The following is a 26,996-nucleotide window of genomic DNA, read 5'->3' on the forward strand; positions in this document are numbered from 1 at the left end:
AGAACGAGACACCAGGGCATGTACTCTAGTCACCAGGGGGCCCTCCTCGGCACATGGCCCCCCTTGTTCATGGGACCACACCCAGTCACTGGGGCCTGTGAAGTGCTGACGATGGTGCTGGGCACCGGAGAAGTAAAGATGCCTCCGTCAGGGGCTCCCACCCGGAGAGAAAGGACTATAGATGAATGTGACCGGCCCCTGCTGCTTGAGCAGGTGCATGGAGTGTTTTGGAAGTGGGAGGGGGGAGCGGTGAATGAAATGATTCCACCCTGTTCAGAGGGGTGGGTTTACGAATGGCTGTGCTGTGGGATCACAGCAACCGTTTGTCTCTCTAGGGGCCGATGATTTTCCTTTACCTTGCTCTTCTTGATTCTCTTCATTCCCCATCTCTTTGGCTGCAAAGATGTCTTTAATGGAAATTAGGTCATGTTTTAAGAGCTCCAGCTTCTCTCCATCAAATGATGCCAGAAATGACTGAACCTGAAAAAAGAAGTAGGTCAGCATAACTGCCATTCTTTCTTCTCCTTAATAACGTTTACATGCAGACGTCCCCAGCTCTCCTGGCACTGAGGTGATTCGTGGTGTCGGAGGCAACGCTGGGTCGAGGTGCCAATGAACTGTGCAACTTTGGGTAAGTTACATAAATTCCCTCGGCCACAGTTTGTAAATGTTTAAAGGGAGATTCACACTTCACTGAGGCCCTGGTGTGGTAATCGAGGTAACGGACTTGAAGTACATTGCGCAAGTGCACACAGTAGGTGTCAGGTGAGCGGTGGCGGCGGCTCTTCTGTGACAGTGACCACGGACACACTTCAGTGTCAACCCAGCATTCAAACACCAGCTGCTCACTTACTAATTACGAGACCTTGGGTGATTTATTTAACCTTTCTATGCCTCAGCTTCCTTATTGGTAAATGGGGACTAATAGCACCTACTTTACAAGGGTGATTTGAAGGTTAAATGAGAAAAGGTACTTAAAACTACTCACAGCGATGATGGAGAAATTATATACAGGCACACATATACCTGTGCCCATATGTACACACGTAAATAAACATACACGAATAAATAAATAAACACACACACAGGTATAGCTAGTTGCTAGATGTGGATGATTGAGCTGGTGTTGCAGAAAGACACAAAACACCTTTTTCTTCTCAGAGATTTTGTTGTCTAGAGGAGGGAGGCCCGTGTTCACCGATGAAGACATGGCAGTTGTGAGTGGAGGCACAGTGGGGGCTCCGAGGAGGGAGCTGCCCACCCCCCCGGGGAGGCCTCACAGGGCGCTGGCGTCCTCCCTGACCTGCTGTTCTCCCTGCCCATGGTCTTCAGATTCCCCCTTTTGAAATGATCCTTTATACGTGCTTTAAAATTACGTGTACAGGTGGCCAGTCATGCTCTGTGAGTCTGAAGATAGATTTCACTTTCCAAGATGGCCAAAGTGCACGAGCACCACATAAAAAGTGAGGTATGACTGTAGAATAGAAAGGCTTTTAATTTTTCATTCTGCAGGTCCAATACTGGCTCTGGAGGGAGAGCCCGCAGAAGAGGCACCGTGCCCTTTCGAATGTTTTAATATTCATTGTGGTAGTAGATTCACACAGCGTGATAAGTGAGAGAGTTAGCAAGGGCATCGGGATGCCAGAGCACCACTTTCCTAAATGTCGATAATGCACCGGTGCCAGTGCTCTGGGTGCCCGTCATCAACTCGAACCCATTAGCTGAGTCCAGCAGGTGAGAGTGAGTGCGCCCTGCACAGTGGCTGCCGCCCCTGCTTTGGGTCCCGACCTTTTCAGACTCTGTTTCAGCTCACGCACTCACATTTAGGCCCCAGGGTCCTGGATGTGCTCACATCATATTCCTACACTTCAAATGTATTTCCTCAACAGAAGTGTCCTAAGAGTGCAACAAACAAGGCAATTGAATAGGTGTGTCAGAGTAAAACACCTCGTGAAAATGTACACGCACACGCGGAACATTTTTGTTTTCCTGAGTCTCCTGGAGGGTAGCTGTCCCCCCAGGAGCAATTGCAGTGGGGTTTTCTGCTTTGGGAATCCCCTGGAAGGTTTTTTTTTTTTTAGGTAAAAGACTTTTGTTGGAATGTGTACTATAGCATCATTTTTGCTTCCTCCTAGCTAGTTCATTGTTATGCCAAGGCACTGTGCACTGAATCTTTACTTCAATCCAATAATAAAAAATAAGAAAATATGTACTCCTTGATAAATATTTGTGGGATGCTGGCTATATGGTTGGCACTATGCTTCAATGCTGTCAGGAACACCGAGGTGGACACCAGTCTGCCTTACAGGTCTTTTCCTTGAAAGGGGGCCCTGGGTGCTGTTTTGAAGATTTTTGTTTACTGTTGGGTTGGCCATTATGTTATTTCTGTATGATGGCTTTAGTAAGTTGTCTTTAATTTTATTTGGAACAATTTCATTAGATTGTATTGTGACAGCTCTCATATCAGCATGCATCTAAAAAAACTTAGCAAAATTGGTGAATTATTGTACAGCCATTTTAATATCAAAGATGGAAGAAAATACACAACACTTTCAGTGTATTATACTTTAAAGATAAAAGCACAACTGAAGCACATATGAAAAGATTTGTGCAGTGTATGGAGAAAGTGCTGTGACTGATCAAACATGCCAAAAGTGGTTTGTGAAGTTTCCTAGTACTATTGACATTTTGGCCAAATAAATTTTTTGCTGTGGGGCTGCCTTATGTATGGGAAGATGTTTAGCAGCACCCTTGGACTCTACCCACTAGAAACCAATAGTGGGAGATAGCCAACATACCCAAAATATCCAAATCAATAAAGTTATTGGTGAAAATAAAAAAGTGTCTTTTATTTTATGGGAAAAACCAAAAGGCCAACCCAATATTTTTGTTAAATACTGAGCATGATGGCAATGAATGATTAGCTTTTCCTTAAAGATTTACAGACTACAGCACACTGCCACTCAACTGTCCTCCTGGAATCAATCTAGTAGGTAGTAATGCCAGAAAGTCCTTATATTTTATAATATATTATATTAGCCAATGGAATGCGAGCAGAGGAGATAGAAACCATTTCTGGGTCAAGGCTTTTAAAGATGGGAGGGTCCCCTCCATATTCTCTCGCCTCACACTGGTGGGATTAAGAAGACACTACACGATAGTAAAAGCCAATACTTCAGCCCTGGACACAGGGGGGCCACAGGGCCACAGGGAGATGCCTGCCCAGAGCCCATGCTCCTCCTTCTAGACCGCCCTCCTCCAGGTCCCCTTCCATGGCCCGAGTGGACCTCCTCCCCAGACTGTGCTCCTTACAGGGAGCTGTCTCCTGCAGAGAACCCCCTTAGGCCCAAAGGGTGACAAAGAGGTGGTTGTTTGCAGGGAGCAGGCGGAACTGGTACCAAGTCCTCTTCACACGTGCTCATGAGGTGCTCTGAGGGGTGGGCCGACCAGAGGTAAAGGAAGGAGGGCAGGCAGGAGGGGGCTGCGGAGATCGGAGGTGTCTGAGGGCTGTAAACGGTAGCCCGACCTTCCAGGTCATTATGGAGGTGTATTTGTTAAGGTAGGGTGACAGAATATATTTTCTTCAGCAGTCTGTTTCTCAAGGTCCTTTCACTTTTAAATATTTGTTTTGTGTAGGGTTGCCAGAAGAAATATAAAATGTTTAGTTAAATTTGAATTCTGGATAAACAACGAATATATTTGTTGGATAAATGTGTGTCCTAAACATTGCACACAACATACTTAAGCTAAAAAAAAAAAAAGCATTCATTGTTTTTCTAAAGTTAAAATTTAACTAGTTATTCTGGATTTTTATTTGTTAAATCTGACAACCTCAGTATAGGTCCCCCTTTGTATTCTTGCCAGAGGCCTATGAATATTAGGACAGGCCCAGTGGAGGCACCAGATGGACAGAGCCCGGCTCCCTAAATGCAGGAAGGCTGCCTGCTGATCGGGCAGCCCCACCCTGGACTGTGAGAGGAGTGAGGACAACTCCTGGCTAATGGTCTCGACCCAGACATTTTTAGGACTGTTAATCACAGCACCCAGTAACTACCATTACCAAGCCAAGAAAAAAATTCTGTATTTTTTGCTAGGAAAACTACAAAAATCTTCCGGTTGGGAGGAGAAAGCAGTGTGCAGAGGGCAACCCTCCAAGGGCCTCCCTCCCTCCTAGCAACAGCAGTTCTCTGGGGCTCTTTCCGGGGGACCTGAGGCTGTTTCTCCGCTGGGACCTGCGATGGAACCAGCCAGAGCGAAATCTCTCGCTGTCACCATGACAGCTTCAAGGGCCCACGCTCACCTATAACGCTTTTCATAATAATAACCAATATATATAACATCAGAATGCATAAAAAGTAAAATGTCATCAACATTACAGGTGCATATGCATGTAGAGATATATAAAATGTCAGCTAACATTTACTGAGTACTCATTATGTATTAGGCATGCTGTGACTAACTTCACATGGATTTCCTCAATTATTTTAATAACCCTATGAAGTAGGTTTTCATTATTATTTGCATTTAATAGATAAAGAGACTGAGGTAAGACAGATCCAAGATCATACAGCTACGGAGCTGTATTTGATCATGTAACATTTGACCCGACACCCAGGTTTTGTAAAGCAAACTCTGTGCTTCAGTGGGAAAATGCGTTTCCTAAAACACACCTTGCCATATAATCAACTTCTGATTCTAGTGATTCTATAACTCCGGAAATTGCAGAAAGCTGACCGCAGTGTGGAACAATGGTCTAAAGACACGAGAATGAATTTTTCCCGGCGGAGCGACAGCCTCCTGCGAGAAAACCGGGTTTGCATCCTTTGCATATTCATTTCAAAATCGCTTTACTCCATATAAATTTGTGCTTCTTTGGCTTTTCCTTTGAATCAGTTACAATAGCCGGTTGGTTCCTTCATTTAATTAATGAGCTCAATAAATTCTTAAACTCATGTTTACCTCATATCTGTGTAAGACTCATGATTTTGCTTTTAAAAAATTATCTGTTACTGGTATAACCACAAGATGGCTCACAGATAACTAAAAAGGAACCAAACACAGAGAGTATCTTGTAACTCAATAATCTTGTGAGTGGGGAGTGGGAATGTGGGTCTCGACCTTGTTTCGTTCTGGTTGCCTGTTATGTGGCTAGTGGCCATGAGGACTGTCTCAGCCTCCTCAGAGTCCAAACACGAGAGGAGAAGGCCTAGAGAGAGTCCAGATGTTCCCCCCTTCTGAGGCCCTCTTCCGAGGTCAGCTCCCTGTCTGAGCACCTGCCTCTCCCCAGCGAATGGCCCATAGCCCCTCGTAGCCCACAGCCTCTTCTGGGAGGTCAGGAGGGTACTGCCCTGCGGCCCTCACTGGAAAAACACCCTGAGTACAGTCAGCCTGCGTTCACACAAAAGAGCCATACATACAATTAAGTGATTTGATAGGTTTAATGTGCTTAGAATTGTGACTATGTAAGTGCCAGTACAAGTGTTTGCTAACTAAACACACCCGCACACCCCCCACATAGATCTTTTAGAAAATAAATCACCAAACCCCGCTGATTTCTGCTCTTCATGTTTTGTTTCTTGGGATCTCTGTAGGGGAGACGCAACCACACAGGGTTGCTGGGTAATTTCTTAGGTTTTTGTTCAGGGGCATTCCCAACTAGAACGGTAACCCCCAGCAAGCTAATCTGCCCTTTGTAGTCCAGACAGTCTACCAAATGGGGGATTAAATACAGTATATAAGCCATAATACCCCAGATATTAAAACTCTACAGTCTGGAAGAAGCATCAGCTGCTTTGTTTTCTTTGGGTGGGAAGGAAGAATGGCTTGGTAGGGCACCTCTGATGTGTGCACAATGTCACCAAAGGGAAGTGCGGGGCCGGGAGCCTGGCAGACAAGCGTTCGAGCAGCCTTTTGAACCACTACTACATAAGTAGTGATGACTGTGATTTTGCCGGCTCTCTTGGGCATAGCTTGGCACACGGCAGAGAGGAATTGACACGGAGCTCAGGCTGTACAGCATTTGTGACCTTAGCATATAGTGATGCTCTAAAAACAAGATGTTCTAATGGCAGATTTTCTTGTTGCTTTCCTGTTTAAGAAAATACATTGATGAAGATGTCATTTAAAAAGACTAGTGCAGACATACCTTGCTTTCACTTTCATTGGACAGAATTTCCAGAGCTTCCAGGTGTGACAAACCTTGATACTCGTCAAACAGCATCCCGTAATGGGCAGTCCTCCCAGCCGGGACCTGCTGCGCCAGTCTCTGCTTCTCTTTCTCCTTGGCCTCCCGTAACATCTGCAGAAAAACGCAAAATGTGTACACTCTGTGGTGCCCGAAAGCCCCATTTCCTGCCTAAGACGTAGGCAGCGATGAGGACTGACTTTGTAATTGTAAGAGTAGGTTCTACTCATTTTGGAGGTTCTTTAAGAAATAATACTTTTGATTGATTCTACTGACAAGTTTTACATAATATTCCACTTGGAATTTTACATGTTCATTATGTACACAACAAAACAAAGCAAAAATTCTATGCCTGGGGAATAGGACCGGAAAGAAGCAAAACAAAAGCTCGACACTGGTTTCCACTGAAATGTTTTCCATGTGTGTGATTAATTTTCTTATTCTCTGAAATGTCCAACATTTTTATAACAAGCAAATTAATGCGCATCCAAGACGTTTAATTTGCCATGACAGGATTAATTGCAGTGTCTGCACCTAGGCAGACTTCACAGCCAAAGTAAACGGGCCTGATTTTATCTGAGTTGCTATATTTAGACTTGTGTGTGTGTGGTTATTAAACATCTTTGATGAAAAAATTAGTAGAATATGAACTCATAATGTATTTCTTACTAGATACTGCATATAAACAGGAATGTTGGCTTATCCATTCTTAGACTGATCATGAGAAATATGACTCTGAACAGAGTCACTCTCCACATTTTGTTGATTAACTAAAACAAACAAACAAAAAACAAAAAAATGAACATAAGTCCACCATCATTCTGTTTCCTACACTCACTTTCTTTGATTCTAAGCCTTGTTTATTTGCTTCCTCTTCCAGTTTACTGGGGCATTAAGTTTTCAGTGTTTTTTCATATCTGTGAATAGCACCATAAACACATTGGCCACCACAAGGCCATAAAGGGAAGACCATGGAAGAACAGATTTTGGGTTTTATTATGTGCCAATAAAACAGCCATTTTGGGTCTTGAGGTTGTTGGCCGATAACCCACAGGGTCACAAACAGAATTCTCCCTCCTACTTGTATTTAAGACTACATAAGTGTGAGATCTGAATTTTAAAGTTTTCAGGACAACTCCATCAAACCTCTGGGAATTTTTAACACAGTAAGGCCTAGTGAAGAAGGCTGAGAGAAAAAACATTGACTCATTTGAAACATGCTGTCGGAGGAGAGCTCTACAGATGGACCGCCAGACAGACGGACAAGTGGGTCCTGGAGCAAACGAAGCCTGAAACATCACTGGAGGCAAAAATGACAAAACTGTGGCTGTCCTACTTTGGGCACATCCTGAGAAGGCAGGGTTCTTTGGAAAAGGCAATAATGCTGGGAAAACAGAAGGCAGCAGGAAAGAGGAAGACAAAATAGGAGGCGAATTGACGCCATGAAAGGAGCCACAGGCAGGAGTCCGCAAGCACAGAGCACGGCTGCTGAGGATGGGACACTGGGGACATCACTCAGTCACCGATGGCATGTGCACACACACCCCTCCCCACTCATCTCACTGGGTCGGTGGTGGCAAAACAAAATAACCACGTGACATTGAAATTGCTTCCTTTGTCTACACCAACTTCCATCTCTAAATCTGTACTTTGGAATAGAGGGGGAAGGGCTGAGATGGAAGGGAAAGGGAAAACATCCTGGAATGATTTGAATTCACTCAAAAAAAAAAGGAGGGGAGTAAAATTCAAGTTGCTTAAAGAAGAACTGACTCTACCCAGGATGTTGGTTCTACTTCCCCCCCTGGAGAAGCAAAGGAGATGGGTTTAAAGTGCGAGGAGCGTTCTGGAGTGGGATCCAAGAAATGTCCCCGAGAGCGTCTCACGGGATGGAACACATGAGGAATTCACGTTGTGCGTGGATGAGCACTTCCGATTCCTACAGTTACCTAGCGTGGATTGGTAGAAACCTAAACTCCATCAAAGACGGACTTCCCCGTCTCAGTTAACGTCAGCTTCATCTTTCCAGTTGCTCAGGACCAACACCGTGGAGCCGTCCTTGCTTCCTCCTTATACCTCACACTCTACATTCAACCCTTCAGGAAATCAGGACAGGCCTTTGAACTTCACCCAGAATCAGACTAGTGACTACCTGCATGGCTCCACCCTGCCTCCAGCCACCACCGCCTCCTGGTTAAATTAGTGCCGTTGCCTCCTGTAGAGGCCGAGACACTGGAGCATAAATGACCAAAAGCCCCGGGTGCTGTGCTTTGACATCCATCCCTCATCTGCACCGAGGTCATGCCTCCCATGACCCTCTCTGCTGGTCACAGTGTGGCAGGAACGCTAAAGCAGACCTGCTCCTGGGAGACGGGGACTCCTTTGTCAGGGGACTTTGGCTGAAGGACTCCCCCGTGGCTTTGCTAAACCTTCCTTCGATGGCACAGCAGTCTAGGGTGCTCCCACCCAAACTTCTTACCCTCTCTCCTCGTCACTGGCTCAGACTTGTATCTCGCTCTGATGGCTCTCCCAGCCTTCCTGAGTGCCCAGCCTCCAACTTTCTCTCACACAGGTATCTTCTCTAATGAAATCCTTGCACGTTTAAGCCCACCTTGGCATCTGTCTGTGGGAGGACTTTGACTGATATGTATCCTCACTGGTCTCCCTGCCCTTGACCGTCCTCCCTACCCAGTCTATTTTGAACAGTAATTCTAGTGATCCTTTGGAAGTCAGATTTGCCTCTCTTCTGTTCAAAATGCTGCGGTGGCTCCCCCATCTCACCAACAGCAAAACCAAGGTCTTTACCAACGCCCTCCATGACCTGCCATCGTCTGCTGCCCACTACCATTCTGGCCTTATCTCCAACTACTCTCATTCCTGGCTCACTCTTCTCCCACCACATAGCTTCCTTGTTGTTTTTTGTTCATACCAGATACTCCTGCCCCAGGGCCTTTGCACAAGCTGTTCTTTCTGACTGGAATGTGCTTTACTTGGATTTCTACATGGTCAAGCCTTTCATCTCCTTCAAGTATTTGCTCAGATGTCATCATCTATCTCCATGAGCCCCCCATTCACAATCCAATTTCCTACTTAACTTGCCCCGCACGATCACATTCCTGATTATCCACATTCTGCTCTACTTTTTTCCCCACAACACTCATTCCTTTCTAAAATACTAGGCAATTTTACCATTTGCTTGCCTCTCTTCACCAGAAGATATACTCCTGGAGTGTAGGAATTTTTATCCATTTTGGTTACTAGATGTATCTCAAGGGCTTGGGACCATGCCTGACACACACTGGACACTTAACATGCATTTGTGGAATGAATAAACGAATGAAAATTACTGTTCAGAAGCAGGTTAAAGTTGGTGGTGCTCCGGTGGCCCAGTGAAGCGGGCCGCGTGAGTTACAGGGGCGGCACTCAAGTGTGCCCAGAACACCGGGCACTGCACGGTTTGCACATGTTTCAGATGAGTAACCAGAACAAACACTGCAGATGGTCCGTGCGCGGCTCCTTGGGCGACACATTTCTGTGAGTGTGGCTGCTCATTTTTTATCAGTGGATCGAATACAGATGCGATAAACACTATGAAGGGGGCTCAGAGACTACGGTGACCCGGGAAGCTGGCCAGGTCCAGTTGTCCCTTTTAAAGGGGTGTGAACTTTTAGAACTATGAGAAACCAATGTTTGTTGTGTGTAAGCTGCCCTGTCTGTGGTATTTTGTTATAGCAACCTGAATGGACAGAGATAAATGGCACAAATGGAATAATCTTCAGGAAATTATTAAATGAATAAAGCCAGGTACAAAAGAGTGTGGTTAGTAAGCTACCACTGGTTGAGAAAGTATATATACATATACACATGTGCATATGAATGTGTATGTAGCTACATATACCTTCATCTCTATCTACATTTCTATATCCATATGGTAATTCTGATAGTATCTATATGCAGATGATACAGTGGTTGTCTCCTATGTAAAACTAAGTGGCCAGGATGAGGGGTATATTAGAAACTCAGTTTTTATTCTATATTATTTTGTATCATTTGAATTTGAACAGTGTGCTTTAAAGTGCCTAATAAAAACCTTGGCTAGTGTGGCTCAGTGGATTGGGTGCCAGCCTGTGAACGGAAAGGTCACCGGTTTGATTCCCAGTCAGGGCACATGCCTGGGTTGCAGACTAGATCCCCGGTTGGGGGCATATGAGAGGCAACCAATTGATGTATTTCTCACATATCGATGTTTCTTTCCCTCTCTTTCTCCTTCCCTTGCCCTCTATGTAAAATAAATAAAATCTTACAAATGCCTAATAAAGAAGACAATTAAGAATGTATTTATTTTATTGACTGGAAGAAACACTTGCAGAAGTAGATCATCCCACCTGAGACAAGGAAACGGTCCTCTCCATGAGCGTCTTGGTCCGCCGGAAGCCTGGGTCGCTCTCCGCGAGCACAGTCATGGTTTTCTTGCCGATGAACTCCAAGGCGTCAAGCCCGCCTGTTAAGACGCTTTTCCCCTGCAGAGGAGATGACCGCCTGAGATTAGATCTTTACATTTTGCTCTTTCGCATCAGTCAGCAACTCCTGGAGGGCTCTATCTTCAACTATTAAAATCAATAGAAAGTCACAATTTTTTTCATTGGAATTTATCATCCATTTACTCCTATTTTCTTTCCCTTCGAAGAGTGTGTCATATAATTTGTAGGACATTCAATGTTATTTGAAAAGAGGATGGTTAGGGGAAAAAGCCAAAGCATATTTAGGATTAATTTTGCCCCTGCACTGTGTGCATGAATAGATATGTGTTTAAGACATAAAATTAATAGGTGACCCAATTGCTACTTTTGTTTGAAAGAATTTTAATCCGAGTAACGGAGTTATTTGGAGCAATCTATTAAAATGTCCAATACTCTTGCCAATTTAGGGAATTCTTTAATGTAGGGCCCTGGAGGGTAGGACCCTCAGGCTATTTCAGACGGCTCTGCAGCACCTTCAGAGACTAGTAACTACTGCCTATAATTAGCATATTCATGAGGTAAGACAGGGGGCTTTACTACTGGTTTTAGAAACTGTTCTATTAGACCGTTACCCTCTTGCAAATCCCTTTGTCAGCCACGGTTTTCCTTATAAAAAAAGATTAAAACAATCAAGCTTTACTCGCATAAACAGTTCATATAAAGGAACTGCTTAAATTCTTGCAATTTCTGCTCCTGCCCTGCAACCACACAACAGTGACTGCAGTGTGCACACATCTGTGCTTTGTCCCCGCCTTATGTGAGTCTTATACATTACGTTTTATTATTGTATGGTTACTTATATGCATTTTCCGGTCTTCATAATGATCACTTCAGGAGCAATATTGGATGTCACTGAGTTAATGGACTTTATCTATTATTTCCATCTTGGACATTTAGACTTTGTTTTGATATTTGGGAGTAATCCATAGTCACACAATAAAACAGATCTTAAAATACACCTGCTTTGGGAGCACTAGGGGACATCAGCAATGCACACTTCTGCATGATTTATTTTCTCTTAACATTCTGTGGGGGATTACTTCAGCAGAGAATAAAGTAGGAAAGGGGAAGTCATAGGAATTTTGAGTAAGGGGAGACATGTTGGGGGTGCCTAGATCTTGGGAAAGAGGAATACAGTGCCCTGTAATTCATAGTTTCAGTTACCTGTGATCAACAGCCGTTCAAAAACATTACATGGAGAATTCCAGAAATAAACAATCCACATGTTTTAAGTTGTGCGCCATTCAAAGTGGCATGATGAAATCTCATGCCATCCTGCTCTCTCTACCCTGGATGTGACTCATTCCTTCATCTGTTTGTCCAGCAGATCCACGCTGTAACTGCCCCTGCCCATTAGTCACTTGGTGCTGTCTCAGTTATCAGATCGACCTTGGCAGTCTCACAGTGCTGGTGTTCAAGTCACCCTTATTTTACTTAACAATATCCCCAAAGCACAAGAGAAGTGATGTTGGCAATTTGGATACGCCAAAGAGAAGCCTGTTGGGGACTGCCCTGCCTGGTTTCAGGAGTTGAAACCCCTCCATGGCAAAGGCTCAGTGAGTGACCTTCGGACCATAAGCCACTAAGGACACAAAGCTTATCTCCCTGTCAGAAGTGCTGCTTCTGCTCCTTCATCCATAACTGGCCCCCAACACTTGATCAGTTAGCCAATGATGGGTAAGATTCCTCAAGGGGGGAACCACCTAAGACAGGCATGATCATGTGGAGGCCCCAGGGAAGGACTACGGGGGCTATGGAAAAATGGGGTGATGGACCCTCATCCTTTGGTTTTGATGAAGCTTGAGTCTTCATTCTGTCCTTGAGAAGTCTCCTAAAATTCCTTGGCTATTTGCTTCCTCTGCCTGACTTAAGCCTGAAACAATGACAGAGGGCAGTGCAGCCTTGTGCTGGAAAGGGCAGGCTCCCCAGGTGATCAGGCCTGAGAAAGGATATGTAAAATCCTGTGAAGCCTACTTTGCTAAGAATGCTCTTAGTTAAATGATAAAGGCTGAGCAGGAAATGAGTTTATGTTCCCAAAGTTCTGTAGCCTTTTAGCTGACAGACCCTGATTTAGAAGAAGCCCTAATGGTTCTTTGTATACTATCTACTGTTTACTGCCTGACAGTGATTAATAAGTTGCACCTGAACTCCTGTGCAAAAAAAATAATAAAAGGCTGTCTAGGCAAGGGTTGGAGCATGCTCTCTCTCTCCTTGAGAGAGAGTTGCCAGGCTGCTTCGAGCCTCTCTCCTCTGGAGAGGGTGGCCAGGCCATTCTGAGGCTCTCCCCTCTTGAGGGAGTAGCCATGCCAGCCCTTTTCCTCCACAGGACTTGGTAGTCCGTGTGAATTTGTCTCATGTCTCATTCATGACGCCATGGGCAGTGCTGGTCAGTGCATGCGTCAGAAGCCATACTTCTTTCCAGTGAAAAGGAGAGTATATGTAGGAAAACAAATAGTACATAGAGGGTTTAGTGCTGTCCATGGTTTCAGGTATCCACTGGGGGTCCTGGAACACATCCCTCGCAGAGAAGGGCGGACCCCTGTACCAGAAGGTGGGAGAGGACACAGAAAGGAATGTGAGGATGCTGAGGATAAACTCGGAGTGCCTTGCACTGTAGCTCAGGGAGACTGTGAATTCATTTCTTATCCCAGAGATATTGAATGAGCTCCTTCCCACCCCCAGCCCTACAAATTGCCCAGAACACACCCGACTTGTACTGCTATTTGATCCTAAAACATATTTGCTGCTCCTCATTCACCCTACTTAGTCTAGAGGTCCTCAAGAGCCAAGGAGGGGAGCAATCCTTTTCTATTTCCAGCATGCCCTGCCCTGAAGCCTGGGTGGGATGTCCTCCTGCGCGCGCCCACAGCCCCTCCTCCTGCCGTGTTGCACTGCATCAGCCTGGTAAGCTGTCCCCGTCTCCCAGGATATTGTGTCCTCTCGCTTGTCAGCATATGCTCAGCATCTAGCGTAGCTCCTGGTATATAGTGAAGGTTAATTATCTTTTAAAAAAATGAATAAAGGAATGCACTGAACAGGAACTACATTTCTAGAAAAACTAGTTAGCTCGTTTTACCTAGCATGAAATAAACCTTTTCTTCCTGGCCCCGAAGACCGGCTAGCTGCCTCAACTCATTTTTTCATTATTCACCTGCTCTGCTGCCAATAGCAAATTTCTTTAAGAGGTAGGCAGCTCTCCCAGTTAGGGGTGGGTGTGGAGAGGGCGAGACTTTGAGTTATTGGAAGAAGTGAGAGCAGAAATTGGGAGGTGGGACTGGGGGAAGAATATTGGTCTCAGCTACCTAGAAACACTTTAGAAACATCTCCGGGTTGTCGTTCCTGACCCTTTACCAGCATTTATTTTTATTTAAATGGCTTATATAATGTTTCAGATGGAAGGCTAAGGGACACAGAGCACTCAGGGAAAACAGCCGACTAAGAAAGAGCCCTCTTCCCCCAAAACCAGACACTGTCCTAGCAGCCCCTGGAGGACACTGTTCCATCAGACCGAACAATGCAATGTTTACACAGCAGCTTTCTATTAAACATAAAACACATTTTGTTGTGCCCTTATTATTTTGGTTCCAAGGTTACGCCTACTCTGCTGAAGAAAGCACCACAAAACCATGATCCGAAGCTATGAGCAAGACCATCTTTCCTCTGATGTGTCTAGGTCACTGGCAAACAGAGGTATCAAAAGAAGGCGCTGGGAGGCGCCAGGGCAACAGAGGATGCGGCTAAGGACTTACTGTGTTGTGAACCACGTTGGTGATGGCTGAGAGCATGCCCCGAGACCCCGATGAGGGAGAACTGGGCGGGCCCTCCGCCGGGCTCTGGTCTGCGGCTGCATCTGCTATCAAAGAGAGAAGCATCCTTTCAGAGCTCATTCTGCTGATCTGAAAGTTTCTATTTGTGCACATAGCGTAATACAGCCCAAGTCCAAGAAGCCCCCCCACCAAGTAAATACGTCACTCACTTTGAGGGGCGCTGTTTTCCGAGTCGGGTTGGGCCCCTTCAGAGGAGCCAGAATTCCCGCCATGAATCCGTAGAGTGGCCCCTGCTTTTTCCTTGACCGCTGTCAGTCCGTGACCTACCAGGAGAGAAAAACGTGGTTCGTGGGCGCAGCAGAAACCCACGGCCTGCAGATGCGCAGCTCATCTTCCAGAGGTGTTGTAAGAGTGTGGTGAGGAGCAGCAGAGACTTTGCAGCACCCCCAGACGTGGGTTCGAATCCAAGCTCAGCCTCTGCCTAGTTCAGCGATCTTGGAGAAGTTTCCTACTCTGCCAGTGACTTGGTTTCCTCATCGCTGTTATGAGGAGCAACGGGAGAAACCTCTGTCAGGGGCACTCAGGTGCCTTATTATTCCCTTTGGCTTCTCACACGGTCTAAGGAGCAACTTGGGATGCCAGACCTTAGATATTATTTGTGAATGGTGTTCCTGTCTCATCTTTTCTCTCTTCCCAACTCCTCCGGGCAGGTGTGCGTCACTCATTTTTTGACTCATCGCAGGCCTTCCACTGTTGTTTGGTGAATTGAAATCGGTTGAGCTTTAACCTGCTCTTTCACTGCATTAGTTATTCCTTTCGCATGGAGAGAGCAGGCTGATGTGTCAAAATCCAAAGGCAGGTCAGTGGGAACACCAGCAAGGGCACCCAGCAGCTCAGACTGTTGTCTGAGGCAGTAACGGCAGAAACACAAGCTGTGGGAATACTCAACCAGGATCAAGGGCACTGGTGTCACTCCATCTGTGCAGGGACAACGCCTCCGTCTCCCAGACCCGGGACAGTGGATATGTGGCGACTGTTTGATAAATACAGAGCTACTGTCTCGTCCCTCGCCCTACCCACACCACACACACATGCACACACACACCCTTAGCTTGATAAATATTATCATCTACATTTTATTCTGCAGAATTTTTTTTCACTCCTCCTAGGAGGCCCTCATGATGAACTATCACTTTCTCAGGGTGCCCAAACTAAACAAAAAGTTAATAGTCTACTGATGCTCCTAAGTGGCTGCTTGAGTCCTCGGGGGGGAGAGACAATGAGTGCTGCCTCTGTCACACTCACCTCCGCCCGAGTTCTCTGGGGGACGTGGAAGATGGCACTCGGGTCTGGGTGACCTCAGGCTGGTAAACCCAAGGCAGCAGCAATGCTGACACCTGGGGGGAAAGTCCCAAGTCACGGCAGCATTTAGAGCCAAAGGGAAGCTCCTGGGCTTACAGGGCACCGTTAAAATGACCAATGGCCCAGCTCCCGAATAAGAGAAAGACACGGATGGATCCCAAACCCAAATAGTGGTACTATATCAGTTGTCATGCCGTCAGAGCCATTGTAACATAATTAGGACACTGATATTTACACGACACAGGACTAATTATATCCAGTGGGAATTGCCTGTCGTTATACACGATCTAGAAAACCTGAAACATTATTTACGATGCTTACAACATTAGTTACATACAGAAATATATGTCTCTATTCACATGTGGATCATTAAATACAGTTCGAATTCATTGTTGAGTTACTTGGGGGAAAAGGTGCACTGTAACTGATCAAAGTAATACTTGAATTAATTCTCTCTAGCTTCCAATGAATTCCAAACATTTCAGTGGGAACTTACTGGAGTTACAGTAACACATTTAAGTTACAGAACAGAATCATCTAACATGTTTACACACTGAGTCCATATTCCTTGCCCTCTTTTAAAAACGTATTTCTCAAATGGAAACAATGTACATCCAGATCTGAATCTACGATTCTTACCTAGATTTCTGAGAGCTGCAATCAATCATGATTTGGAAAAGGCTGGGAGATACCTGCTGCAGCTTCTTTGCATCAGCCATGCAAGACAGACGATCACACCTCCTGCTCTGAGACCACTCAGGGTTTATTAAGCCTCATTGTCCTTATCTCCCCTCTCATCTTCTCCACCCTTCATGGGTTGGGGTCACGTCTGCCCGGGGAAGGACGGCTTCTCACCATCTCAGAACACAAGTGATCACAGATATGTACACATAGGCTGCCTCTAGAAAAATCACTTTGTTTCTGAAGGAAGTCCCACTTTTATGTGCATATAAATGAGATGTGTCTGTTTACCAGACTTGACAACAGGCTGCTACTCCAACTACACACACACACACACACACACACACACAGAGCTTTATTGAGGTATAATTATATACCAAGAGTTGCACATATGTAAGGTTTCTCCAGTTATATATTCTGGTAAGTAGTTCTTTTTTCTGAATTCCTTTGTTAGTAAAAGTGCACCTTGACTGCATTCCGCTAGAAACCTAAAGCGATGGTTTTTCATAGCTAGGGTTCGCACCATCCACCACACCCTACTTGGAAGAATAACTTCTAAAACTTTGCTGAGTGTGACATCTAGTGCTCAGAACCAGGAAGTAAAAGGAAGGAGTTGCCCTTGCCTTTTGGCTGGGAGGGATCCAGGCTCAGATACTGACCAGTCCTACCCATAACAGAGAAAAACACCAGACACAGACAACACTGCAGTGTACAGTGTTGTCTCAGATTAGCCTCTTCACATGCCACCGCACACCCTAGCATCCTCAAAGAAATGAAAACCCTCCAAATTCCATGCTTCTGGAGGCGGAATATCCTCTACCCCTTGACACAGTGCATTGTTGCCAAGAAGATAAGAATGCTGTATAAATGCTGTGATACTGTACATTTTAAAAACAAATGTTGAGAAAAGGAAAATTGCCTTGCCATTCTGAGGGTGTGTTGTCCTAGATGCAGAAAGACAATAGGCTCAGACAAGGTAAAGATTGGCCTTTGTCCAGGATGATACCAGCCTAGGACATGACTACACATCATGACTCACTTTTAATTAAAACGTGTTAATTTCAGACCATCCTATGTGGTTACTTTAAGTCTCTGTGTTTGTAAGGCCACCATGCATGCCTCCCCTGAGCTTGGCAGGTTTAGCATGTGGCCCCTTTTTCATCTACAGGACAATAACACAACAGGCAACTACTGGGCCGAATAATATCACGACAGGCAGCTCCCTGGCTGAGTTATATTGCAACAGGCAGCTACTACTGCAGCAGCCACGCAGCTGGGCAATACTGCAACAGGCAGTTGCTGTCATGAGAAGCAACTTCCCTGCCGGGCACTCTCACAAGAGGCAGCTGCTGTCACAAGAGGCGGCCACCCCACCAGGCACCGTCACGAGAAACATCAACTGCCAGGAAAGGCAGCCATTACCACAACAGGCAGCCAGTATTGAAAGAGGCAACCACTATCACAAGAGGCGGGCACTGTCGCAACAGACAGACACTGTGGCGTAGAGGCCAAACAGGAGGCCACTACTGCAAGAAGCAACCACTATCACAAGACACAGCCACCATCCTGATAGGCAGCCAGTATCACGAGAGGAAGACACCATTGGGAGAGGCAGCCAGTATTGCAAGAGGCAGCCAGTATCTCAAGATGTTGTCATGAGAGGTGGCCACTATCGCGAGAGGCAGCCAGGATCTCAAGAGGCAGTCAATTTCGAGAGAGGCATTCACTGTCGTGACAGGTGGCCACTATCATGCCAGGTGGTCAGTATCATGAAAGGTGGTCACTCTTGTGAGAGGCAGCCAGTATGGCAACAGGCAGCCAGAATCATGAGCGGCAGCTGCTATCTCGGAAGGCAGCTACTGTCACGAGAGGTTGTGTCTATCACGACAGGAGGGCACTATCATGACAGGTAGCTACTATCGCAAGAAGTAGTCTCCATCACAACAGTCAGTTACTATACTGAAAGGCAGTCACTTCCACAAGAGGCATCCACTATCGTGAGAGGCAACCCCCTATTGCGAGAGGAAGAGACTATCACAACCCGAAGCCACTCTCATGAGACAAAGACACTATCACGACAGGCAGCTACAATCTCGAGGGGCAGCCACGATTTCCAAAGGCAACCACAGTTGTGAGAGGGCACCCCCACGACAGGCCACGACTGCCACCAGAGGCAGCCACTATCACAACAGGCACCTACTATCATGAGAGTTAGCTTCTACTGCAACAGCAAGACATTATCGCAACAGGCAGCCACTATTACCAGAGGCAGCCACCATCATAAGAGGAAGACATTATCACGAGAGGCAGTCACTCTCTCAAGGGACAGCTGCCCAGCCAGGAGCAATCACGAGAAGCGGCTGCTATCCTGGCTCTTGCCTGTGCCCTGTCACGACAGGCATCTACACAACCTTTCCCAGAACAGGTCACCAATTGCAGTGGGAATGCACGGCTGTAATGCCACCCTCGTGGGAATACTCATGGCTGTCTTTTCAGACAAGGGAGACCACTTCTGGTGGCTGTTGTTCCCTGTATGTGCTGTGCTTTGTCCATGACTTGTCCACTTTTCTCAAGTGGGTTGAACTCCATGTCCACCAAATGGGAACTGCCTGTCTTCACCCTGCCCTTCAACGTGGCAATAACCCTGCACCTTTCAGCCATGGGGCATTACAGTCTGTTCTTCCCAACTACCTTGATCACATCTGAAACCTCAGTTTCCAATGTCACCCGGTCTGAACTCAGTGCCCCGCAGCTATTGAAATCCCTGCCTGTGGGTGCTGGCCAGATATACGGTTGTGACAATCTGTGGACAGGGCTCCTTTTCCTAGGCACCATCCTGCTTTCCTCCCAGCTCATGTGCCTGCACGCTGCAGTGGGATCGCTGGTGGGGACAGCAGGAGCACCCAGTCTTTCGGCTCCATTTAAGAACATCTACTTTGGACTCTGGGGTTACAACAGCTCTCTGGCCTGCACTGTGATTGGAGGAATGTTCATGCCACTCACCTGGCAAACCCACTTCCAGGCTCTTGCCTGTGCCCTGGTCACTGCCTACCTCAGAGGCAGCATGTCAAACCTGATGACCATGATTGGAGTGTCATGTTGTACCTGGCCCTTCTGCTTGGCCACACTGCTCTTCCTGTTGCTAAACACAAAAAAACCCCAACATCTACAAGATTCCCCTGGGTAAAATCACTTATCCTGAAGAAAACTGCATCTTCTACCTACAAGCCAGGAAAAGGATGGTCGAAAGCCTTCTGTGGGCGCAACCTTCCCCCAGCCATGGCCACGCGTCATTTCTGACTAACAGCCCAGTTGGCCTCCAGGGCCCCAGCAAACCGTCGTTTCCCACTAGTAACCGCTTTCCCACTAACCCACCAGCAATCTGTTCTTCCGCTCATTTTGTAGTTTTCTTTCAGATTTCAGGAACATCCCTAATCATGTGAGAGAAACATCCATGTGCTCTTTTTATGGAATTTGAAACTCTTATGGGGCGTAGGCACTAAGACTGGAATATATTTATAAAGCCAAAATGCTCCTGCAGAAAGAGGACGTGATAAGGAAGCTAATTATTGATATTTATTGATATGTTTGATGTTCAGTTGGCTAGGCGATGTTAACAGTATTAAAAATTAAGCTCTGTAAGCCAACTAAGCCTTAGTGAGTGGAATTCATGGTCCCCAAATCGAAGTCAACCCAGAATTCTCAGATAAGCAGCCTGGCTTGTAAAAATCAATGTGAACTACACGTTCTGGTTGCAGGCACAATGGCAGAGGTGTGGCTGGTGGCTGAGCCCGCCCCCAGCTCCCCCCCAGGGCAGCCGTGGCGATGCCACTTACAGCAGATAAACTCGGGTGTTTTCAAGCTGAGAGAGTGGCAGTAGGGGGAAAGGGCTTTTGTCAGTTAAAATTATTCTGTGTTGTTATTTTTCTTGGAGATTGCAAAGGACCTTTTAGGTAGAATTTATTATCTTTTTCTTGTGAGAATGTTCCCTGCAGTAGGTAACAGTCCAGTATTTCGGAGCATGCAAGAAGTGAAACCGTGGAATCTTAAAGGTTTTTTTCCTCTTTGGGTTTTCAGTGCTCAGTGCAAAATACACAGTTTGCTGAATCAATAAACATGAAAAGGGAAGTAAACTTACAAATAGTTTAGGGAGAAGGTCACTTCTTCCTTCTCTCAGGAAAACAAACGCACTTGGTTCCCATTTAAAAACCCTGTGACCAGAGCCTTTTGAAATCACGACTTGGCAGCAGTCACATATACTCCTGTGGAGAAATTAAAATCTCAGTGTTTGACCTGAAATCCCTCTGGTTAGGGAATTTGTGACATAAGACTTGGGAGAGGTGGCGAGAAATGGGAGCATGACCAGGATGACCAGGAGGAGTAAAGAGCCTGTGGGCGGCTGAGTGAGCCGGAGGCCTCTCCCCTGTCTCCAAGTCCATCTTCAGGACGGAGCCCCGCCCAAGGTGCTAGTTACACACCTTCGCCCTGTGTGCTCACGCAGGCTTGTAAACAAGAACAGTTTAAAGCCTTGCACCTTGTCTAACTTAAATGGTATTGGTTTTCCCAAGCTACTTTTTTCACTAAGCATTAGCCTGAAATTAAGTATTTTATGAGTTTTCTTAAAGAGCACTTGAATTTTTTCTGTTGTTTATATAACAATTTTTTAAAAAAAATTTATTTATTTACCTTTAGAGGGGAAGGGGAGAGGGAGAGAAACATCAATGTATGGTTGCCTTTTGTGTGTCCCCTGCTGGGAGTTGGCCTGTAGGGAACCTGCCTGCAACCCAAGCATGTGCCCTGACTGGGAAGCTCTGGGGGTACTTTCTGGGTAGCTCTGGGGTGCCTGGGTAGCTCTGGGGTGCATCTAAACCCTATTTTGTGCACTCTCAGCACAAACCTACTTTTGCCCTGCCTTGTATTGATTGCATTTCAGCCTCTCCCATCAATGAATTCAAGATGTTATAGGAAGCTGTAAGGAGCAGTTGTTGAGAAAAATACACAGATGGTGTTGCTGTGCTTGGCTATAGCAAATGTCAGTGCAGCAAAGAGGAAATCCTCTTTGGAAAGCCCTTCCCGCTCCATGACGATGGCCAATGTCTCCTCTGTCACCAGACTGCCCTTGAGGGTCAGCACTGACAAGAAGTGTTTCTGAAATGACAGTGTTTGCCTGGCCATCAAACAGAAATTCATTAACCCCTGGGCCGTAGTCACAGATTAGAAAGAATTGTGAATCCTACTTTCTGTAGTTTCTCTTCTATATATTCATTTTCAAAAAGGAAAAGTAAAGACAGAAATGATATAAAAAGAAAAGAAAGAAATGTTACATTAAAAATGAAAGCAATCTAAAAACGAGGGAGCCCCCTGCATGAGTCAGCGGGTGCCCCACGTGAGGGTCCTTCAGAATATGGGGCCAGCAGGAAGTGACCAAGAATCAATCTCCAATCACGATCCTTAGAGTTCTTATCTCATCAGCAATGTCACATGAATTCATGGGACATAGGGATTTACACAGTGAAGAGCTCTCATTTTAGTATCATTCTGAGAAGTTGGCCATTCTCTATAATAAACACTGTTAATATTTCTGACAGCGCCGGCATAAGGGTTTCATTAAAATGTGCAGAAGGAAAAAAACCGTGTAGTTTGGGAAAGGAGGCAGAAGAGGGCAATGGTAACTCTGAGAGGTAAGCAGGCAGATCAGATGTGCCTTCCCCTCCTCGGGTCCTGTTGCAGGAGGTGTTTGGACTCATAAAACTGTCGAAACTAGAATTTTGAATGAACATTTAGGTCTTTTGTACTATCTAGGAATACAGCGCTCTGTTCTGCCATGGAACTTTTACTTGGCACAACAGTTTCAGCATTGTCAACTTTCGTTTGATTGTGGGTTATCGCTCTTAGTATATTCTATGAACAAGTCAGGTCTCTAAGATGCTTATGGAAAATCACATCTGGTTCTCACAGCATAACTTTGAAATTGTTATCAAAATCTTATTTTTTACATTTCCCTTTCCCATTCTGGTTTGTGCCTGGATCTTAAGTAATAGTCATTTTTAAATGGGATTTTATGAACTTGTCCTAAGGCATGGGTGACAGGTGATCAAGTCTTCTTAGAATGTGAAGACAGTACAGCTGTGGAGGAAACTAATGTGACAGGTACGGCCTTTCTAAAAATAAGTGTTGGCTGAGAAATGCTTGGTTTTGCATAAGCATTGGGAAGTCAGTTTTTCTCATTTCCTTGAACTTTTGGGTCAACATGGTGAGGCAAAGACAAAATAGAAAAATACAGAGTAGCAAAAAGTCAGTCAATTGTCTGTGTTTTTCCACTTAGCACAGTACTTACAAGTATCTTTCTCCTTCTATATGTAGCTACAGAATATGGAATCATCATGTTCCAGAAGTTAGAAGGAATCTTATAATTTGTCAGCAGATAAACTGACACATTCCCCCATCCCCACTTTTCCAAATAAGGAATCTGAGTCTCAGAGAGGTAAAGTGCATGGTGCGGCCAGTTAGGGACAGTCTTTGTGACCACAAGCTAGTAGCAGTCAGGACCTGGTCTCAGGTCTTATGACACCTGGTACGTGCTCTTTCCAAGAGAGAACCACCTTCTAAGTGTTTCCATTTTCCAATTACCATATTTTGCCATGTATAATGTGCACTTTTCCCCCAAATGTCTGAGGGAAAAATAAGGTTGTACATTATACATGGGTAATACTAATTCCCATGTAATTGTATACACATATAATTATACACACATATACACATATGCATAGTTGTATATATATGTACACATATACAATTATATATGTATATGTGTGTATACACATATAATTATATGGGTAGTATATAATTATAATTATATAATTACAACACAAATTATACATGGGATTTAGATCTAAAACCTGTGTGTGCATTATGCATAGAAGCACATTATGCACAGCTAAATATGGTGTTCTCCTGCCAACTCTAAACTGTTCTAACTATTGTGACGGCAGTTTTTCAACACCGAGAAGTATTGGTTTCTGTTTCTAGTGCTGAACTGACAGCTCTGTGTTCTGTTACAGACTATGTGTTTTGCACTCCTGTCTGCAATTGGAATTACCCTGGGGGTAACATGAGGTTACTGAAATCAACTGCAGTGGAATACATGGTTATTTTCCTTCTTTATTTTCTACAGGCAATTTATAAACTTTCAAGAGCTTGTCTACTGCTCTGAGTGCTCTGTTTTCCAGTATGTTTCTTTGTCTTATGGTAATAATGCTGCAGAGCCCTGGTGGATTTACGCCTCTACGTAACGGAAAGCGTGCCTAGCTTGCTTCTCTCAATTCAATATAGAACACAGCCCAGGATGTTACCCACAACTTTTCCAAGCCTCTGCTCACAGATGGCTGAACCCTATTCCAACCCTGTCGCAGGCTGTGAGCCCAGCACTGGCACCTCTCCATTTGCGGCACATTTGTGATCCCTATTATATTTTGGGAGTCCGACTCCCGACCACCGCCACTTCCTGTTTCCAGTTTTGGAACCCGTGACTTCAGGCTTCTCTTACGCTACACGTTTTAGTTCTCTATCAGGTCCACAAAGATACTTCTCTAGTTTCAAAGTATATACTGGTATTAGTTAAGCTACTATTATTGTGTAAGGTCACAGCACATCTGGACCAGAAATCTCCAAAATATGCATCGGGAGCAACTTATGGGCGGTAACCAGTGACATTGCTTTTGCATGCATAGGGGTCGTGGTGACCAAGGGGGGGATGAACAAGTTTAGTCTCTACTTTTCTAAAGATGGCTCCAGTTTGTCCAAAGGGACCCTTGGGATGAGTGTCAACATTTCAAAATGTCTTCGATTTCCTTCGAGTGTCCTTTGACCATTGTCAGTGCAAACAAGAGAAAAATGTCAAGACTCAAACACTTCAAAAATCCATCATGTAGCCAGAGCTACAAAATGGTACTGAGTTTCTAGAATTGGTGGTATAACTGATGAGGGCTCCAAATAGACAAGGGCAGTGGGGTAGGTGGTATGGAGAGATGGCCCCCGAGATTCTCGCCTCCCCGTGTTCACTCCCCGTGAAAATACCTCCTGCTCCCCAGAGTGTGCGGGGGAGTGTGAGTATAATGGGACTGCCACCCTCCTGATTAAGTTACGTTACATGGTCAAAGTGAAGGGATTTCACAAATGTAATTAATTAAGGTCCTTAATCAGTTGGATTTGAGTTCATCAAAAGAGAGATTATCCTTGATGGGCCTGAACTAATCAGGTGAGTCTTTAACTCGCCACAGGCCCTTTTTGAAGTGAGAGATTTAGAGTCAGACGGGGAGATTCTCTTCCTGCCTTTAAAGACACACCTGAGGGAGGTTTCAAGGAGCTGAGAGTGACCAGCAAGAAAACAGGAATTGAAGTCCTACCATTGTAAGGAACTAAATTCTGTCAACACCCCTGTATAACTGTAAAAGATGACCCTGAACACAGGTGAGAATGCAGTGGCTTGACGCCTTGACTTCAGCCTGGTAAGGCACTGAGCAGAGGCCCTAGCTGTCCGGTGCCTGAACACCTGCTTGCTCCACAGGAGCTGTGCGTTAACTGGCATGTGTTGTTTTAAGCTACTAAATGTGTGATACTCTGTTAGCAGTCGAAACGAATGCAAGAGGACATATCAAACATCATTTTGATATTTTATAGGCCAATGTGCCAATGTCATCCAATCTCGGAGGAACCATATCTCCACCAACCACCCATAAGAGGGAAAGTGGCGATGGGGTCCCACACAGTGGTCCCGCTTGTTCACGGGCAGTTATCTCTCTAGACTTTTCTGGATCAGTCACTGCACAGAGCGCATGTATCCTTTCTACCCGTACTTTTTCTATTTGTATTTGAGTTTCAGTGCTCTGCTGATGAAGTGCCTTTTATAGACACTGCCAAAGTGCCTTTTACAGATTCTTTTAGGGGATAAGTTAGTCGTAGATTTTAAAACATTCAAGTGGAATGATAAGCACAAAGCTTTAACAGTATATTTTTAAAAACCCAAATTTTATATTTTAGGAGTCAATATAACATAGTGGCTTTTACATAAAAAGCCATCCTACTTGGTTCTCAACTCAGCTGCTCCTGACTTTGGACAAGGTCTTTGCCTCTGTGATTCAGCTTCCTTTGCTCTCAAATGGAGAAAGTAAGAGTGCCTTCTTATTGGGTTATTTTGAGGAATAAATGTATTAACATATATGAAGCACTTAAAACAATAAGCACTAAAGGTATTTATTATCTCATGGGCTAATGTTAAACACTGTCAGCACATAGTATGACTGAACTATCATATCCTATTAGGTTTCTGAACTTCACCCATCCAAATACAAGATACAATGCTTACCTACTGTGGCAGATGCGGACGACAACAGAGATTTGCCCCAGGAGCCCCAGCCTGCCCATGCCCCTCCGTGCGGAGGGGGATCCATAGCCTGTAGAAAAACAGATCAGCCACAGGTCAGCAATCCAGTTGATCCCTAAATGGAAAAACATGCATTGGTTTGAAACAAAGAGAAGTGTTTTGTTTCATTTTGTTTTTTAAAAATATTTATTTATTTATTTTTAGAGAGAGGGGAAGGGAAGGAGAAAGAGTGGGAGAGAAGCATTAATGTGTGGTTGCCCCTCACGCGTCCCCTACTGGGGACTTGGCCTGCAACCCAGGCATGTGCCCTGACTGGGAATCGAACCAGCAACCCTTTATTTCACAGGCCTCTGCTCAATTCCCTGAGCTACACCAGCCAGGGCTCATTTTGTTCTTTAAATCACCAACAACCGTGTCTCACTGGCTTGTAGTTTGTAAGGGTCATAAAAGAATATACGAACCCACATTGCGCTATGCACTTTGGAGCCAAATTGATTACAACTGGTGTTGGCTTCTGAAGGCTGGGCTTGAAGTGAGAAGAAGGGAGCTTTAGCTTAACCAAGACCTCCCACTATCTGGAAGACAGGGCCAGGGATGTGAGGAGAAATGACTTAATATATTGGGGTACAAGGATGGTAGGTGAAGGTTCAAAACAACTTGGACTCATGCAATTTTTATAAAACTAAACAACTGTGTTCCTCAAGGTAGAGTTAACTTTCAGGTCTCTGGGGTGGTAGGAGGAGCTTTGCCATGAGTGATAAGGGCAAAGCATCTACAAAAGCATCAATGGGCCTGGAGATGGCGGCAGCAACAGGTAGCCTTTTAAGGTAGACGCCTTTCAAAGTGTCCATCCCACTCACAATGACCTCTGTAACCCTATCTCTCTCTGTCCGAGGGCTTAGTAGATTCAAATTCTTTGGTTTAGGTATTTGAATTGGGACTGAGAGGTGGGTTGCTTGAACAGAAGATGAAAACTCAGGTGGTGTAGGATGACCATATTCCGTCTACCATGCAGACTAGACACTGAGAAGAAGCAGAGTGAGCAGAGTTAGAGACATATATTCAGAGGAGCTGTTTCAATTCTTCAAACCTTCTTAGTCCCT

The 26,996-nt window shown here is 45.2% G+C and overlaps 2 protein-coding genes across 5 annotated transcripts in view; one reads left to right on the forward strand and one right to left on the reverse strand.

The window, feature by feature from the left end:
* Positions 1-26,996, reverse strand: part of FAM114A1 (family with sequence similarity 114 member A1) — a 55,961-nt gene that overhangs the window by 15,347 nt on the left and 13,618 nt on the right. For 2 of the 4 annotated variants that reach the window (XM_037064330.1, XM_037064331.1), the window contains exons 3-8: positions 25,876-25,963; positions 14,678-14,791; positions 14,451-14,554; positions 10,567-10,701; positions 6,146-6,298; positions 357-480 (exon numbers count right to left, since the gene is read on the reverse strand). In XM_037064330.1, the coding sequence (XP_036920225.1) occupies positions 357-480; positions 6,146-6,298; positions 10,567-10,701; positions 14,451-14,554; positions 14,678-14,791; positions 25,876-25,963 (718 nt within the window). Of the gene's footprint in view, positions 1-356; positions 481-6,145; positions 6,299-10,566; positions 10,702-14,450; positions 14,555-14,677; positions 14,792-25,875; positions 25,964-26,996 lie in introns of those variants that run through there. The other 2 variants (XM_037064332.1, XM_037064333.1) reach the window with 2 other exon arrangements.
* Positions 19,017-19,764, forward strand: LOC118999644 (urea transporter 1-like). The gene has a single exon (XM_037064335.1). The coding sequence runs from the start codon at positions 19,045-19,047 to the stop codon at positions 19,696-19,698; it is 654 nt and encodes a 217-aa protein (XP_036920230.1). The 5' UTR covers positions 19,017-19,044; the 3' UTR covers positions 19,699-19,764.

The sequence above is a fragment of the Sturnira hondurensis genome, unplaced genomic scaffold (genome assembly GCF_014824575.4).
Source record: "Sturnira hondurensis isolate 20B ecotype Veracruz unplaced genomic scaffold, ASM1482457v3 Scaffold0015056, whole genome shotgun sequence".
Taxonomy (NCBI): Eukaryota; Metazoa; Chordata; class Mammalia; order Chiroptera; family Phyllostomidae; genus Sturnira; species Sturnira hondurensis.

Coding starts and splice junctions, on each gene's coding strand:
- LOC118999644 (XM_037064335.1), top strand. CDS start 19,045: ATGTGCTGTGCTTTGTCCATGACTTGTCCACTTTTCTCAAGTGGGTTG.